The sequence below is a fragment of the Pseudopipra pipra genome, chromosome 9, assembly GCF_036250125.1.
Source record: "Pseudopipra pipra isolate bDixPip1 chromosome 9, bDixPip1.hap1, whole genome shotgun sequence".
NCBI lineage: Eukaryota > Metazoa > Chordata > Aves > Passeriformes > Pipridae > Pseudopipra > Pseudopipra pipra.
The window spans coordinates 18,635,196-18,652,750 of record NC_087557.1 but is presented as its reverse complement, the minus strand read 5'-3'; the positions used below and the strand labels follow the sequence as shown (position 1 = coordinate 18,652,750).

The window sequence follows — 17,555 nt, the reverse complement described above, 5'->3', positions numbered from 1 at the left end:
TGTGCATTGGAAAAGAGAGTCTGTAGAATGTTATGGGGCTTGGATGGAGCTGTAAAAGCTGAACTGATGCTGAACAGAGCAGAACAGCCGGGCCAGACTGGAATAAACACTGTCCCATAACTTAAATGTAAACATCTGCATGTAAACTTGAATGTAAAGCTCTGTGTTTCACAGAGCAGGTGATGCCAAAATCCAGTGACTGTCTGGAGCACCGTGCTGTCCCTGTGCCACCTCTACCACTGGCCACAAGCACGTGACTGTCCAGCACCTTCTCAGCAGGGAAAAAGTGGCAGTTATCCCCTTGGCAAGACCCAGCCGGGCCCTTCAGCACAGCAGAACCACAGCCCATGTGCCAGATGTTTGGTCCTGGTGAGCTGTGGGCAGGTAGAGGATGCTGGGCAGGAACACCTGGAAGGTGAGGAGAAGAGCTGTGTAAGTGCTTCACAGGGAGGGTTATCATGGAATCCTGGAATGGGCTGGATTGGAAGGGACCTTAAAGCTCAACTCATTCCGCCCGCTGCCATGGGCAGGGAAACCTTCTGCTAGACCAGGTTGCTCCAAGCCCTGTCCAACCTGGCCTTGGACACTTCCAGGGATGGGGCAGCCACAGCTTCTCTGGGTAACCTGTGCCAGTAATGGCTTGTTAATACCTTGGCTGGGGCAGAAGTGGTAAGAAGGAAAGCAGCTACTCCAGCAATTGTTAGCTGGAATATTTTCAGAAGGAAAAAGCCCTTAGGAAGTGGCATTGCTCTCTGTGCTGGGAGTGATCACTCGCACACCCATCTGTGTTCCCAAGCTCTGGAAGAAAAAATAGAGTGGGGTATCTGCTGTGTTTGACTATGCCTTGCATTTTCCAGAGATTAATGGCAGTGAACCATAGGAAGAGGACAAACTAGCCCAGGATGTACGTTTGGAAAATTAACAACTGGTTTATAGAATTCAGGAATTCTTCTCTGGGGGACTTAAACAACCCCACAATGTTAGCTTGTTACAGGATAACGTCAAGCTACTTATCTGTAGTAAACATGAAAAGGATTAAATTTGTTGGAACCTTTCATGCTAAAAGAAAATCCCAACTCATTTTTACCTCCCTCTGTACTTTTCCAATCATCTCCCGGAGGCTGTTCCGACATGGCACGAGGTGCAGCTGGCACAGCACAGTGCTGGATGCTGTCCTTGACATTTGCTGCTGTGCAAACCGTGAGCCTCCCCAGGGTGCTGCTGATGAGTTCTGCTAGAGAGCTGGGAGGGCTCTGGCTCTGGATACTCATTGTTATCTTTGAGCTATGCTGAGGATGGATCTGGGGTTGCAAAGGGAGTACCACCAGCTCTCAGGTCTGTTTTGGGCTCTGAGTGTTGAAGTCAGGCAAACCGGCATTCAAAGGCAAGGGCAAGGTAATGATTGTGGCCATGGTTATTCTGCCTCCTTTATATGCACTGAACAGGGGAGCTGCTAGAAAAAGTGGACCATAGAATCACAGAATGGTTTGATTTGGAAGAGACCTTAAAAACGACCTCATTCCACCCCCCTGCCATGGGCAGGGACACCTTCCAGTAGACTGGATTGCTCCAAGCCCTGTCCAACCTGGCCTTGAACTTTTATATTTGGAGATTACAAAGTCAAGTAAACATATACTTTTGCTTTTTGATACATGCAGAGGCTTAATTACATGTTTAGCAGCGGATGACAGTTTATGTTACAAACACTTCAGAAGCTCTGCTGTGTTCTGTGCCAGACAGCTGTGATACAGTGCTGGGGAGGGGCTGCAGGGGGCTGGTGGCTCTACATTGGGCGGCTCAGGGGTTCATGCTCTGGAGATCACAGAATCCCAGAGTGGTTTGGGTTGGAAGGGCCCTTAAAGATCAACTCATTCCACCCCCTGCCATGGGCAGGGACACCTTCCACTATCCCAGGTTGCTCCAAGCCCCATCCAACCTGGCCTTGGACACTTCCAGGGATGGAGCAGCCACAGCTTCTCTGGGTAACCTGTGCCAGGGCCTCACCACCCTCACAGGGAAGGATTCCTTCCCAATATCCCACCTAACCCTGCCCTCTGGCAGTGGGAAGCCATTCCCCTTTGTCCTGTCCCTCCAGGCCCTTGTCCAAAGTCCCTCTCCAGCTCTCTTGGAGCCCCTTTAGGCACTGGAAGAGGGTCTAAGGTCTCCCTGGAGCCTTCTCCAGGTGAACATCCCCAGCTCTCCCAGCCTGTCTCCAGAGTAGAGGGGCTCCAGCCCTTGGAGCATCTCTGTGGCCTCCTCTGGACTCACTCCAGCAGCTCCACATCCTTCTGGTGTTGTTCCCCAGAGCTGGAGGCAGCACTGCAGGTGGGGTCTCACCTGGATAAAAACGTTAGGAACAACATGATAGACAAACCTAGCAGAGGGATTTGAGCACTTTTGAGTGGCTCTTGAGAGCAACAAGGTTTTCCTCTCGATAGGAGAAGCTCAGGAGGGGAAGCAGGTCACTGATACCTGGGGAGCCCTGTACCTGTGCCAGGCTCCAGCATGCCAATGATGTGTCCAACCCTGCTTTATTAAGTGCTGATGTTTTCAAGCACAGGCCTTTCCACGTGGAAGATTATTTAGAAAAAGCACCAAGCTGTTCTCATAATGGGGAACAGGGGCACAGCATTACATAGCAGGGCCAAGCAGTCATGCCTGGTAATGGTGATAAGAATCCTGGTGGATGTCTTGGTGACATACAAGGCTCCAGTGATTGTGAAAGGATCTTTATAATTATCAGTCTGCCCAAACCTCTGTATTTTGGAAACCTATTTGAAACCATCGTAAGGGTGGTAGTGTAGTTAGAAGATTGGGAGTAATGTCCTCAGGAATGAGTCTGGGAAGGCAAAGCAGATGGTGAGCCCTCTTGGAGAGTCAGTGCTGTCATCTGCAGGAAAAGTGTCGATTCTCAACATAAACAAGAAAACCACAAGCCTGCCTTGTCTGATGGGCTGAAATGTGTTTGTGTTTCATACTACAGAGCAAACTGTGGGGCTGCACAGCTCTCGTGGAAACCATTTGACTTGCAATGATTATTCAAATGACTCTGAATTACATCCAAATCACAGCACAATCCTATTTTGCAATCTTTTTGCCAAATTTTGCCACATTCCAAGACTACTTGTGGGCAATGGTAATCCAGAGACAGTATGTTCCCGATGCTGGTGAAGAGTCTGGAGGGAAAGCCATGAGAGGAACAGCTGAGGACACTTGGCTTGTTCATCCTGGAGGAGAGTGAGGGGAGACCTCATGAGGAGCTGCAGCTTCCTGTCAAGGGGAAGTAAAGGGGCAGCACTGATTTATTCTCTTGAATGACCAGTGACAGGACCAGAGGGAATGGCCTGAAGTTGTGTCAAGAGAGGGTTAGGCTGGATCTTAGGAAAAGGTTCTTCCCCCAGAGAGTGGCTGGGCACTGAACAGGCTCCCCAGGGCAGTGATCACAGCACCAAGGCTGACAGAGCTCAAGGAGTGTTTGGACACCACTCTCAGGGACAGGCTGGGATTGTTGGGGTGTCCTGTGCAGGGCCAGGAGTTGGACTGGATGATCCCTCTGGGTTTCTCCAAGCTCAGGATATCCCATGATTCTATGATATTGTAACTGTTACAGTAAAACTGCAGAATTTGGACAGTTGGGGGTTGCTTTTATTAGTTTCCTTTGTTTTGCAGAGTGACTCAGGAAAAACCTCGCTGTGTTTTGCAGTGATTTCTCCTGGCTCGCCATTGTGTGTCTGTTCATTACCGTTCATTACCGTGTTCACTGTTCATCACTGTGTCTCAGTCACAGCTTTCCCCATGTCCAAGGCCAGTGTCCCCTCGCTGCCTGTCAGAGCCAGCTGCAGCTAACTCCTGCCACCTGCTGTCACCTCCTTTCCTCTTCAACTCGTTAACATCCTGGTTTATTTAAAAATGCAGAAGGAAAAAGGAGATGGAGCTGTGCCTTTGACCCAGCTCACAGAGCAACAGGGTCCTTCCTATGCCTCTAGCTACTAAAGTGTTCATGCCCTCCAAAGATACTGAAAATCCCCGTGACTTAGGTGGGACTTTCTGCAAGTGTGACTCAGGATAGGCCTAGACTAGCAAAGAGCTTGTTTTTATGTTAACGGAGGGAAAGAGAAGAGGTTTTGAGTATCTTCCACCTATCTCAAGGCACAGAGGCCGTGCTCCCCTCTTCCTAAACTTACTTTGCTGCAGAGTAGTTGTCTTTGCAAAGATCCCTCATCAGCCTTGCTCCCTGCCTCCCGTCTTCACCTCTTACACACTTTTTAAATCTCTAAATTGTGGACTTTTCCTCCCAAACCAGTTGCTGATGCCCACCAGTGAGCAGCAGGTATCAAACATCCAGTAGAAGCTCTGCTTGGCTAAATTCTCACGTTTAGTTCAGAGCTGAATTTCCATTTGTGTCAGTAAACTGAATGTTCCCAACTGATGGTTTTGCAACAATGTTTTGAGTAATCAGAGTTAATTTTCTGAATAGGTATGGAATAATTACTATCTGGCTGTTGTTTGTAGATGCCATAGTTACAGGGCTGAGTTTCTTCTGTTGAGTACTCTGTGGGTACAAATAAAGTGTACTCAGCCTGCCTTTGGTGAAAGGGCAGATAACAAAGAGTAAAAGCAAAGAACATTAATTGAGCCATTACCAGTTTCAAGATGCACTTCAGCAGCTGGGTAAGTAAACACTCCAGTGAGGGGTGGGATGTAGGAATCTCTTCAATTTGTACTGTGTTACACTGGTGTCCTACCTTTGCATTTCGAAAGGATCTAAAAATCCTTGCCGGTGTGCTCATGCATTTTTTAATTGCATTACTTAAATGCATGTTCTCATGCATTTCTTAATTCTGGAGGAACCACATGTGGGACCAAATAGCATGAGACCAAAGTAGTCACCATCTGTTTGCAACCACAAGGAGCAGAGTAACCTCCAGCAGAGCTGGTCTGTCATTGCTGTCACCGGTTGTTATTTTTTAATACTAATATTTTTTTTAAGCTAATACTTTATCTGCTCCTCCTGCAGCAGTTAAAGCAGAGCTGCAAAGCAGAGGGAGAGCCAGGGCCTTCCCTGCCACTGTGCTGAGGAGATCTCCTAGATTAAAGCACTGGAGGAGGCAGCAGTGGGGAGGGATGGAGAAATTCATGGCAGGGACCACAGCTTGGTATCATAGCCAGGACCCAGCAGGAGCAATAAATTGGAGAACATTAGGAATGGGGAGTGGTCTGTGGCATTGAGAAGCAAGAACTGAGCTCTCACTGAGAGGTGAAGCCTCAAAGTTCCAAAGGCAAGAAAATTCATCCTGAATGCAGCCTTATTTCATTTGGCTTCACTGGGGCATGGTCACACATCTGGTATTTATATCAGGGCCAAATGCCCAAGCAAAGGAGGCCAACCTGCTTATTTTCAGGGTTTATGAGGGGTGTCACTCGTTAAAGTATCCAGGGTGATTTCAGCCACAGATTACAGCAGCCAAGTTATGAAACCTTAAGAAAGTGGGTGTATAATGGAAACGGTGACGGGAGATTTGGAGTTTTTCTTTTTAATTTATTTTTAATCCCAGCTGTTTAAAATTCACTGAACTAATACCTTGAATGGCTAAAACGTGAGCTGTGGCTGGGAAGAGACTTGGGCATCCATCTCACACAACTGCCAAGTTCTTGCCAACTTTGCAAGATTTCAAAAGTTTGTTCCAGAGTGGATGGGGACAGGGCTGGGCTGTAGGGGGGGTGTCGTGTTGTAGTGTCTTTAGTGCCTGTTATGCTTGTAAGGCTTGGAGTGAGATTTGGCAGATGGAACCCCCTGACTTGTGCAAACATCCATGAGGGTGGAGTGTGGAGAGCTCCAGAGATTGGTGATGTTGTTTAGAATAATGGAATTCTGGAATGGTTTGGTTGGAAGCTCATCTCGTTACACCCCCCTGCCATGGGCAGGAACACCTTCCACTAGACCAGGTTGCTCCAAGCCTCATCCAACCTGGCCTTGGACACTTCCAGGGATGGGGCAGCCACAGCTTCTCTGGGCAACCTGTGCCAGGGCCTCACCACCCTCACAGGGAGGAATTTCTCCCTAATCTCTAACCTAACCCTGCCCTCTTCAGCTGCTGTGTGTTCATGCTGAGAGCCACAGAAGCTGTGCTGAGCCGAGAGAAATTCAGGCCAAAGGAAGCCTGAGCAGATGCAGCCAGGAAAGAGCCCTCCGGTGTAAATGTTTTATTGTCACGCAGAGTCCTGCTTGATACAATAGAAACATGCCAGCGGGAGGCTGCAGTAAATGCAGCCCTGCATCTCCTGTACTGAGCAAATGACATGGTGTGAGCAATGCAAATGTAACACAGGCACTGAAACACCTGTTTTGGCAGACGTGTGACACGCGGTATGTGCTTTGTTCACAGCTTCGATGTGGAAAATGGCCCGTCCCCAGGTCGCAGCCCGCTGGACCCACAGGCCAGCTCCTCGTCAGGACTCGTATTGCACACGACATTCCCAGGCCACAGCCAGCGCCGGGAGTCGTTCCTGTACAGATCCGACAGCGACTACGACTTATCACCAAAGACCATGTCCAGGAACTCTTCTCTCCCAAGTGAACAGTAAGCAGAAATTTGGCTCACTAAGAACTTTACGTGGCTGCTATAATCCTCAGAGCTCTGTTAAGAGGACTTATGGGTGGTACACTCATATTTCACAGCCGGAGCACCCAAGATGGGTGGTTTTACAGTCTGCCAAGGCACATCCAACAGCCTCCTCCCATCCCATCCTTAAAACATTCCCATTTTCTCCATAATTTAGCAGAAGAGCTTTCAAATCCATATCCTGAAATAACAGAGAAGTTGTACTGTACTTATATTTACAGTATAGCTCTTCCCCATCCTGTTTAGTGTTAGCAGCTGCTTGCTAGAACTGAGCGCAAAATGAGCCAAGACAGATGGCTGAACTCAAGAGGATCAATACACACAGAGCCTGGAGCTTAAATGAGTGCCCTGGATTTGCAGCTCTTTATTTTGAAAGGCACAGTTTAAAGTTTTAAAGTGACCATTAAGCTATAGAAAAGATGCTCGTAAAAAAAATTGAGCTGTTGCGAAAAAGCCCTTAAAGTTCTGTCACAAAATGGAGAACTAAATATTAGCAAGATCCATGAGAATTCTCCTGAAAGAGAATATCCCTGCTGTGAGTTAACGGGTAGTAAATGTTTACCAAAGTAACCACTCCAGATTATGCAAATGCCATGTTTGGTGTAAACGGTGGATTTAAACAATTGCCCCCTGTTCCCAGCAGTGTGCTGGGGTGGGGGAATCCCATCATTTCTCCCAAACTCATGGCTCCCTTTAGTCAAGTTATCCATTCCCTGCAGGCATCGAGGCTCCAGCAGCACTTGGGGAAACCAGCACCCCCACACCAACTTGATTTTGACATTAGTGTTAAGACAATTTTAATTAAAATGTAGACTTAGCAGCACTGATACTGACAGGGGATGAGCTCTGCGGCAGCACAGGCAGGGACAATACTCCTTTGGAGGAGTCAAGCAGTGGTGGACACATCTCCAGAGGTGCCCATGGCAGCCTGCAGCCTGTTCTGCCCTTGTTCGGGGGAGGGGGGGGGGGAGGATCCTGTTGTTCTATGGGATTAATCACATAATTGGTTACAACATTGCTTCAGGAAGACCTCAGAGCCCCTTCCAATATCTAAAGGGGCTCCAAGAGAGCCCCTCGTTTAGGTTGGAAGAGACCTCTAAGATCACCAGGTCCCACTCAGCATTGCCTGACGAGGAGTGACAGGACAAGGGGGAATGGCTTCCCACTGCCAGAGGGCAGGGCTAGATGGAACAGTGGGAAGGAATTCTTCCCTGTGAGGGTGGGGAGGCCCTGGCACAGGTTTCCCAGAGAAGCTGTGGCTGCCCCATCCCTGGAAGTGTCCAAGGCCAGCTTGGAGTAACCTGGTCTAGTGGAAGGTGTCCCTGCCCATGGCAGGGGGTGGGACTGGATGGGCTTTAAGGTCCCTTCCAACCCAAATCATTCCATGATTTGGTTATTCTATACCCCACCATCGCTCAGATAGGTAAATCATACTGGATTTTCCATACACACACAAGTACTATATATAATATCACAAAAAAAAATTCTCTCTTATCAATGGTAGTGATATATTTTGCTCAGAACTTCTGCTCAAATCTTCCATGATGAAAACATTCAGACAAAACCCGGCGTCTGAATAACATTAAAGACTGCGACAGAGATCAACAAAAGCCAGGAAATTCAAAGGTGACCTTTCCCCACACCATTATGTTTTTTTTTCCACCACGGTGCAAGCGAGAGCCTTAACTTTTGAATTTCCTGGCTTTTATTGCCTGGTGTTCCCAATCCGAACACTCACTCCAGCCGGGTTGTTTTGGATATACACTGTGACCTTTCCATTAGGAGCAACGTTTTATGTAGTGTTAAATAAACGCTGCGTGGGTTTGTGTGTTTTTGTGGCATGAGGAAAACACTCATTCCCGGAGGTAAATTTTGCTCTTTTTGAGGGTAAATTTATACATCAATTTATACAATTTCTCCATTTTTTTATTAGGCACGGCGACGACCTGATTGTCACACCTTTCGCCCAGGTGAGTTGGTGGCGTATTGGCCTCTAAAATTGTTTTTAAAGCACTAAAGTGGAGAAGGTGACGCCTGTGGTTTTGTCTCCCTCAGGTGCTGGCCAGCCTAAGAAGCGTGAGGAACAACTTCACGCTCCTCACCAATTTACACGGCACCTCCAACAAGTAAGCCTGGCTTTTTAAGTTCCCTTTTTAAGTTCCCTTAAGTTCGCGCGGAGGAGGAGCCGGGGGGCCCGGGTGGGGGCCGGGGAACGCTGGGGAACGCTGGGGAACGCTGGGGAACGCTGTTCCTGAGGGCTCCTCCATCGCCCCCGCCCGGCTCGCCCGCCGCGGTTTGCGGGGACGCCAGGGGGCGCCATGTCCTCTCCCCTAGTGGCGTCCATCCCCTCAGCCCCTCATGGCGTCCGTCCCTCAGCCCCTCATGGTCCTCACCTCCTCCCCGAGCAGGGAGCGAAGTGTTTCGGCTTGTGTGCTCTGTCTGTTGTGCACCTCCAATCTTGGGTTCATTTTTAGGCCCCCCCTCACCATAAAAAAAGACAATGAGGGGCTGGAGTATGTCCAGAGAAGGGAACGGAGCTGAGGAAGGGTCTGGAGCACCAGGAGTGGCTGAGAGAGCTGGAGGGGCTCAGCCTGGAGGAAAGGAGGCTCAGGGGGGACCTTCTCACTCTCTGCAACTCCCTGACAGGAGGGGGGAGGGGGGGAGCCAGGCGGGGGTTGGGCTCTGCTCCCAGGGAACAAGGGACAGGACAGGGGGAAACGGCCTCAAGGCATGCCAGGAGAGGTTTATTTTAATATCAGGAAGAATTTCTTCACATAAAGTTTTGCCCATCCCTGGCACAGCTGCCCACGGCAGTGGTGGAGTCCCTGTCCCTGGGGGAATTTAAAAGACGTGTGGATGTGGCTCTTGGGGACATGGTTTAATGGTGGCCTTGGCAATGCTGGGTGGGACCTGGTGATCTTAGAGGTCTCTTCCAACCTAAACAATTCCATGATCTTCCTCACTTTGCCACCTTGGCTGTCCCAAGTGTTCCACAGGTGCCCAGCTAAGAGCAGAGACATCATCGCTGTTCAGTCAAGCCATGGTCCTGCCCTGCATTTCCACCACTGATTCACAAGGGAGTTGTTCATGGCAGATGCCAAGGATGAAGACCCCATGCATAAGGCTCTGGGGACAGCAAGAATTTTCTGGCAGGGCAGGCAGCAGTGTCCTGCAGCTCGGCTCCACGGGGGCTGCCCAGGGAACTGGCCTGTGCCACCTACAGCCAGGGATGCCACATCGCTTCCTTTGCTCTGAGTGGGGAAGGTGATGCTCTCAGAGAAGAATGTTGGGTTTTGTACCTGCTGAACAGGAGAAACCAAACAAACCCTTTTTTATGCCTTTGTCCGGAACCACTGTTTCCCCTTGCCTATTTATACTGAGCCAGTCATCATCATCATCTGGCCTGTTTTGCCCCAAGAGAGCTGTTTTGCGTGAAACCAACATCATTCATTCCTGGTGATGTTGCCTGCACACCCACCCATCCCATTTATCCCATCCTGAGACTGGCAGGCACTGCTCACTCCAAGCATCCTGCTGGCTCCAGAAGCAAAGGATGAGGTGCAAAAATCCATTCCAGGGGGACACCACGGTCTTGCTTCACTGTTGCAGGTGTGAGTGGCATCACCTGGATGTCCTCCACGAGCTCTGCATTCTCCCTTCCAACTCACTATTGTATTTTGCATAAAGCCCAGCATTTTATCCAGGCTTTCCTCCTGTTGATTTCTGTTTGCAAATTTTGATGGGAAGGAACCACCACATTCCAAGATGGAGGTTAATAGAAAAACAGATGGCTGAAATAGATTCCTTTTTTTTTTTTTAAGCTTTGCTTTTTTGAACAGCTCGAGCATTTCAGCAGTTCCTAATGAGGAATCTGAAATTGGACGGGGCCGGAAGGAAGCGAGGGCGTAACCTGTAGGACACACAGGCATCTTACAGTGTCCTTTTGAAAACATTCCCAGATTTGATTGAGGTATAAAGTCGTTTGCCCAGCCAAAGTAAAAGTCGCTAAATGTTTAAACCATTATATGCCAAACATCCAAATCTGTGGTGGAATGTGCTTCCAGGCACTGAGGAGCTTCCCGCACAGTTTCCAAACAGCTCTGCTGGGTCACAGCCGTGCTGCCAGCTCATGATTTTATCATATGTCTCATGATATGTGATATTTTACTTAAACTTCTGCACTGGGGATCATGAGAATCTCAGCTTTTCTTTAACCCTTCCTCTCCCCTGTTTTTTCTTCCTCCTCCACCCATTCTGGCCTGAGAAAGAAAAAAGAGGATGCTCTCCCACATATTTACTGGAAAATATGAATGTTAAGGGCTGGAGGAAAAAAAAACAACCAGCAGTCGTATTTTTTGGACTTTAACGTCAGGATTCTTAAGGCAGTTTCCTGATTGGAAAAGAGGAGAGTGTGATTAATGGGTTTGGAGTGCTGGAGTTTGGCAGTTGTGGCCCAGGACATGGTCAGAAAGCATCCGGCGCCTGCTCTTCATGCCCACCAGCAAGAGGGAAGGAGCGGGAAGGGGGAGCTGTGAACACTTGAGCGGAGTGATGGCCAGGAAGAGATGTTGCTGTCAAAAGCTACATCTCTGGGTCTCTGTTGCCTGTACCCTGGTTGCCACAAAAACAGGATGGGCACGGCCATAAACTGGAGGATGCCGGGAGCAGTTGTTCCCTTTCCAGGCTTTGGAGCGGGGAATACCCTCCTGACTAGCAGTTCATGCCTCCCCGCCCCCCCAAAGGCATGTCTGTGCAGCTCAGGGTTTGGAGATACCTGGAGCACATCTCCCCCGATACTGGAAGCGCTGCAGCCGCAGCATCGTGTCCCTATTGGGGAGTTTCTGTTTTTGAGAGATTTCAAGATTTGCCTTTTCAAAGGCTCAGCAGAGGCAGGTCAGGGCAGATTTTCAGAGAATTGTGTGCCCTGTGCTGAACCCTTCGAAGAATCTGGGTCCTGCACATCCCTCCAGAACAGCCAAGCCTTTGAAATCCCAGGGAGCCTGCTGGTGGGAGCAGACTGTGGAGGCCGGCCAGCCCCACGCTGCTGGTGGGTCCAGAGGCCGGGATCAAGGGTGGAACCAGAGATCTCACCTGGGCAGCAAGGCCTTCCTGGAGCACGTCTGAAGAACCCCCCGGAGCTACAATTGCAGCAGAATTGAGCTGCTCGCCTCCTTTGATTTTAGCTTCAAAGGAGAGCTGGCGAATAATGGATGTTCAGTTCAGTGGCTGACTCAAAAAATTGGGGTTAGGAGGCTGGCAAAGAGAGTGTGGGGAAATCTGGCTGCAGTTAAAATGTATCTGAAACTTCTTAGGGAAGCAGAAGCCCAAAGTTTCATTTTTGGTCAGCCTGAAGTACTGCCTTCAATCTAAACTGAAGTATCTTGATTTTGGTGTCAACTCTTTTTAACTCCTTTAAAAAAGAAGTCTCTGATGATGGTTTCAACTTGAAAAAGTAACAGCTTTATTTGGCAAATCTCACAGGGAACTATGTTGACATTTGGAGAGATACTGCACCTTTTTCCACTCCGACCCTCTTGGCTTGACTTGAACCAGTTTTTCAAATAGATTTTGGTCCTTCTGAAATCCAGGCTTTGCTGATGACATTTTTGCTCCCAGTGAAAAAAATGTCCTTCAGCTGTTTCAGAGCTTAACACTGGTGACTGCAGCATCTTTTTACTTCAGGAGCAATTCAAACGTTACCTCCAGGGTTTAAAGACACATTTCTGACCTTACCTACGGCATTGCCTTACAACAATTCAATATTACTTCAGGGTCCATTCCAGTCTCTGTAGGGAAAAGCTTTCTGGGAGAAGGCCTTGACCCTGGGGAAGCCACTGACCCTTTCAGCCACAGAGACAGGCCCTTGCTGACTTCCAGGTGTATTTTCAGCAGAAAGTGGCAAAGGCATCATGGGATGATGGCACATTTCCAGCATGTGTGTGTGCCTAGCCAGGGGACATACATCTTTGGGTTTCCCTAACAGGTCGGCCTATAGTGCTCAACAAGTCATGGTAAAGTGTTTTGGGCTTCTTTGTGAGAGTGAAAGAAGGATTTTTAACAGGGAGAGTAGACAGAACTGCCAGCAGGGTTTGGAATGATAAAATAATACCTATTGACAGAGTATTCTCTATCTCTCGTAGGAGATCTCCAGCCACCAGTCAGCCACCTGTGTCCAGGGTTAACCTGCAAGGTACGTGTGGGACTTTGGAAATCACCTGCAAATCACCTGCCAAATGCAGACTACACATATTGCACAGTTTTACTCCCAGCTGCTTCTCTGCCCCCTCCCCTGGTGCAATTCTGGGCTCACAGAGCTTCTTCTGGGTTAATCCTGCAAAACCAATATGAGAGACTCGTCAGGTTCAAAATATTGTTAGTTTAATAGTTTGGTTTGGGGTTTATCCTTGTATATTAGCTTAGGAGATGAACATGATTTTGGTTTGATAGTCATGGCCACAGTGACTGCTGTTCTGAGTCCCTGTGTGCACAAGCCTGGACAAGCCCCAGCCTACAAGCCTTGAACAGGCTCAGACACAGCTGGTTTTTGGTTTGGTTTTTTTTTTATCCTGTTTATTTCAGTTTGTTTCCATGTGATCTGTGTAAAAATGGCAATCCCCAAAAACCTTTCTGAGGGGAAACTTCCTCTGCTTCCTCCTGGATGACCACGGGACTCCCGAAGGGGCTCAGCACCAAGGCAGGGTGGGGCGGGCAGCGGTGTGAGGGCTGCTCAGGCAGGGTGGAGTACTGAGAATGAGGAGCAGAAGTAGCTGCTGATGACTTAGGACAGGCTTCTTTATTTTAACACCTGGTTTAGCCATGCAGTGCTGAGGGTCTGAGGGACCCCACTCAGGATCAGAGCTGGCCCTTCTTGCGCTAATTCAAAGGTTGTTCCCACAAAGAAGGAGATAAGATTTGGACCAGTGCCCATCTCTAAGGTTTAATCTCAGCCTTTCCAATAATTATGTGCTTGGAGGGACTAATAAACCTTAATTTTTACAGCGTGTGAAGCCTGGATAACTATCATTTCCTCTCATGCTGTGTATTATTTATTCTCAGGGGACATGTAGAGTCCTGGAGACTTCCAGATTAGGTTCCACCAAACTTGTTAATGGGATGTGGAAACCTCTGATGCAGAAACAGAACTGGACAACATGATCTTAAACTTCTCCTTTACTCCCTGTCTGTGAACAGTATGGAGTCAGAACTAGCAGGAATGCAATTCATCACCTTATTTGAAGTTGGTTTTAGCAAGACTTTGATTTTGTGCACATGTGAAAAAAAATAATGGAAAATTTCATAAGCTTTCCACAGCTCTGTTTATATAAGTTACAGAATATAATAAAAGGGAGAGAATGCCCTTCCAGGAATTTTTAGGTTAATTTTCTTAGCACTTTTTGTGGAAAAAATTGCTTTCAAATTTTTTAACACTTTTGGGACATTTTTCTACAGTATTTCCAACATGAGTATGATGCTTGTTACTTCTTAGCTGACCCAAGCTTCTAATACTGAGAACACATGAAAGTTCCTTTGGGACTTGAAGGTTTGATACACATAATTTTAGAGCAAGTTTTCTGTTGCCCTGCAAAGGCTGGATTCCTGGGCCCTCAAGTAAGTGGGTTCTTAACCATCAATCTTAACTGCTTTTAGATGAAGTCTTCCCATGAAAGAAGAAAAAAAAAAGGTCAGTTGTATCATTACAAACTAATTAAATTGTGGCACTTTGTAGGTAGGAAGAAGAAAGGGTTTTGAGATTGATGGGAAATTGTGTTATTTCCTACATGAAAGCAGTCAATACTGACATTATTAGCAATCATAACACTTTACTTTCGAAGGAAGTTTCCATTTAAATGCAGCAAGAACAGAGATTTTTAGATTTTTTTTTTTTTCAGTGTTTTCAGCTTTTTTTTCCCTTGATGGCTTCTGATTTGGAAATTATGAACAGAAGAAGAGATTTTCCTATCTGAACACTTCCAGTTCAGTGCCAATGGCTCCTGTGGCTGAAAGGATGCAGAGTTTTTCCTGAAAGTTTTGCAGAAGGAAGCAGTCGTGTTTTGATTGGGACCAGGCTGCGTTACATCCCTCTAGATAAAAGAATGTGTTTTGGAAAGAAATGGGTTTGTATTCTCTAGGTCGGTTAGTCGGCAAAGCTTGGAATTTTATTTTAGCTCTCTCATGTCCCACATTGATTCATGGATTTACCACAATGCATTGACATCACTGTGAGCACCTCATATATGTCTCCTTTTATTTGTCATTAGTGGAGTGATTTATATCCTGTTCTGAGAAGAGCAGAACTTGGGGTTTAAAGCAAACAAGCCTGCATTAATAAAATCACCCTGGAGGGAGACAAATTACATCCAGCATTTGCACTGCAAGGAATACATGCCAGCTGTTTACTCCCGCTGGAATATTTCAGGATTTGTCCGTTGTTTCAAACCAAGAGCAGCCAAATATGTTGCTGGTGTTACATCACTGAGGACCCAGGCCCGTGGTGAAATAAATGAGCTGTGGAGAAATGAGGAAATTCTTTTTCTTTTATGCTTTCATTTTCTTGAAAGTGTGAAAACTTCTGGCCAGGTCTTTCATGGGACAAAGTGCCTTGAAAACCACTACTGGTGTCACTGTGAACTTCAGCGCTTTCTTAACCTTGTAACCACAGCCAGAGAAGGAAGAGGAATATATATTGAACATCCTGTGTTTTGTCCTTGGTATCAGCTGAAGTAAATCTGGCAGATTTTTCCTGTTATTTTGTTATAAGTGCAGATCACAGGAATGAGCAAAATGGCTTTTATGAATTAACCGAGAATCCATAACACGGAAATATGGAACTGTAGCTAAATCCTTAATTAGCTGGTGAACTCCACACAAGAGGATAATGGGAATACTGTGGGGTGTAACATCACCGAGTGTAGCTGTGCAGGGCCAGGGTCATGAACAAGTGCTACAGAAGCAATCGTGCAAACACATTGTCACAGAAGTGGCTGTGACAATTTCTTTCTCGTATTCCCCCTTTGTTTCTTTTAAATGCCACCTCTGCCACAGTTATGTTCATTGACCTTGAGGGGAGACCTCACTGCAGTTACAACTTCCTTAGGAGGCGAACAGGAGGGGTAGGCACTGATCTCTGCTCTGTGGGGACCAGTAACAGAGCCCAAGGGAGTGGCCTGAAGTTGTGTCAGGGCATCTTAGAAAAAGGTTCTTCCCCCAGAGGGTGGTTGGGCACTGAACAGGCTCCCCAGGGCAGTGGTCACAGCACCAAGGCTGCCAGAGCTCAAGGAGTGTTTGGATGATCCTCTGGAGCACATGGTGTGACTCTTGAGGATGGTCCTGTACAGGGCTGAGGGTTGGACTGGATGATCCTTGTGGGTCCCTTCCAACTCAGCATATTCTGTGATTCTGTGCTACCTTGGGCTCAGCAAATCCATCAGCACCTTCTCGGTTCAGCTCTCCCCTCCCCTGGCATCACTGAAAGGTCTGCAGTTCCCATCCAACAGGTTCAACTAATAACATCTTTAACCAGCACAAGTCTGGCCATTCCTACTTAATTTTGTTCTTTCTTCCACATTTATTTACATCACTGACCCATCTTCCCTCTGAATGAAATCATCTTTCACTGACTGTCACCTTCAGTCTAAGACTCCCATTCTTCCAGCCTTTTTGGTACAAACTTTTCCCCATCTGTTTTTTTCCCTTCGTTTTATTCCCAGGACTCTTTCGTATTTTACCCCGTTCTTTCTCTCAGCTCAGCACAGGATCGGTGCTGTTTCCTTGGCTTGACAGTGGTTGTGTAGCTGGTTTTCACCTGGACTAGTACAGGCTCCTCATGCTATCACCTCACCTTGGCCACTGAGGTACCTGAGCCCCCTCCTCCCTGTTGCAGAGGTTGTGGAGAAAGCACTGTCCTAGTCATGATACAACTGGGACTGAGAAGCCTCTTGAATGACCAGGCACACGAGGGAGAGGTGGCACATAAATGAGGGGTTGGCAGAGACTCTTCTCAGCAGCAGGCAGTGCCCCTTGGACACTCTCAGCACAGAGTAATTATAGTCTGTCCTCACAATTAATTATATACCCAACAATATAATAAACCCTGCACCCCTTGTGCAGTCTGAGGCGTGGGGGGTGTAGCATTTTTGGGATATGTCACACATGGGCTTTCCAGGGCTCACAGGATTAAAGCTTTGTTAAAATTCCTCTCTGGGGATGGGAGTAAAGGATTGATGTTTTTCTTGCTTGTGCCTTAGCCTCTGCTTTCCTGTACATCTGCACGTTTGTCTGCACTTCTCACATGCCTTTACACGACCTCAAAACTTGTACTCTTTCATTTTTCCTGTGGGTGTAAGATGTACACAGACTCGTGCACGAACATTTGTATAAAGCATAAACAAAGACTGGATAATGCTGGTGCTTGTGCTAATGAGACCCCCAACTTTTTGTAGGAGTTAGCAAGCCCCATGCATCAAAGTCAGCTCTAGGTTACAAATATCTATAAATCCCAGGTAATTAGCATGGAGCTGGTGCTCTTGCACCACCCTCCCTCTGCTTGGCGTGCAGAGAATGCTCTGGGCACACAAAATAGAGGATTCATTTTGAAATTCTGTTGTTCTGCTGTGAGTTTGGCTGAAGATTTGACCTTTTGATTTTGAGAGCGATTGTAAAAGTCAAGTAGATGTGGTGCTTTGCGCTTTTACAAGAGTGCAGAGGAACCACGTGTTACCAAGCAGTGAGCTAAAGAGTAACTGGTTGTGTGCGCAACAAATTCGGTGGTGCTGTAGCCCTCCCATAAATATTATCACCCACAAATATTATTTTTAAAGGATGCAGTGCTAGGATGATGCAGATTATTCACAAACTAAACAAAACTGTGAAAGAAATCAGATAGATAATCAGATTAATGACGTGACTGAGTGAAATGAGGGCTGTTGAATGATG

At 47.4% G+C, this 17,555-nt stretch overlaps 1 protein-coding gene across 4 annotated transcripts in view; it reads left to right on the top strand.

Moving 5' to 3' along the window:
- PDE4B (phosphodiesterase 4B) overlaps nucleotides 1–17,555 on the top strand; it is a 198,803-nt gene that overhangs the window by 131,258 nt on the left and 49,990 nt on the right. For 3 of the 4 annotated variants that reach the window (XM_064664929.1, XM_064664931.1, XM_064664930.1), the window contains 4 exons: nucleotides 6,387–6,581; nucleotides 8,557–8,593; nucleotides 8,679–8,749; nucleotides 12,764–12,813. In XM_064664929.1, coding sequence (XP_064520999.1) covers nucleotides 6,387–6,581; nucleotides 8,557–8,593; nucleotides 8,679–8,749; nucleotides 12,764–12,813 — 353 coding nt within the window. The remainder of the gene's footprint in view (nucleotides 1–6,386; nucleotides 6,582–8,556; nucleotides 8,594–8,678; nucleotides 8,750–12,763; nucleotides 12,814–17,555) is intronic. The other variant, XM_064664934.1, reaches the window with a different exon arrangement.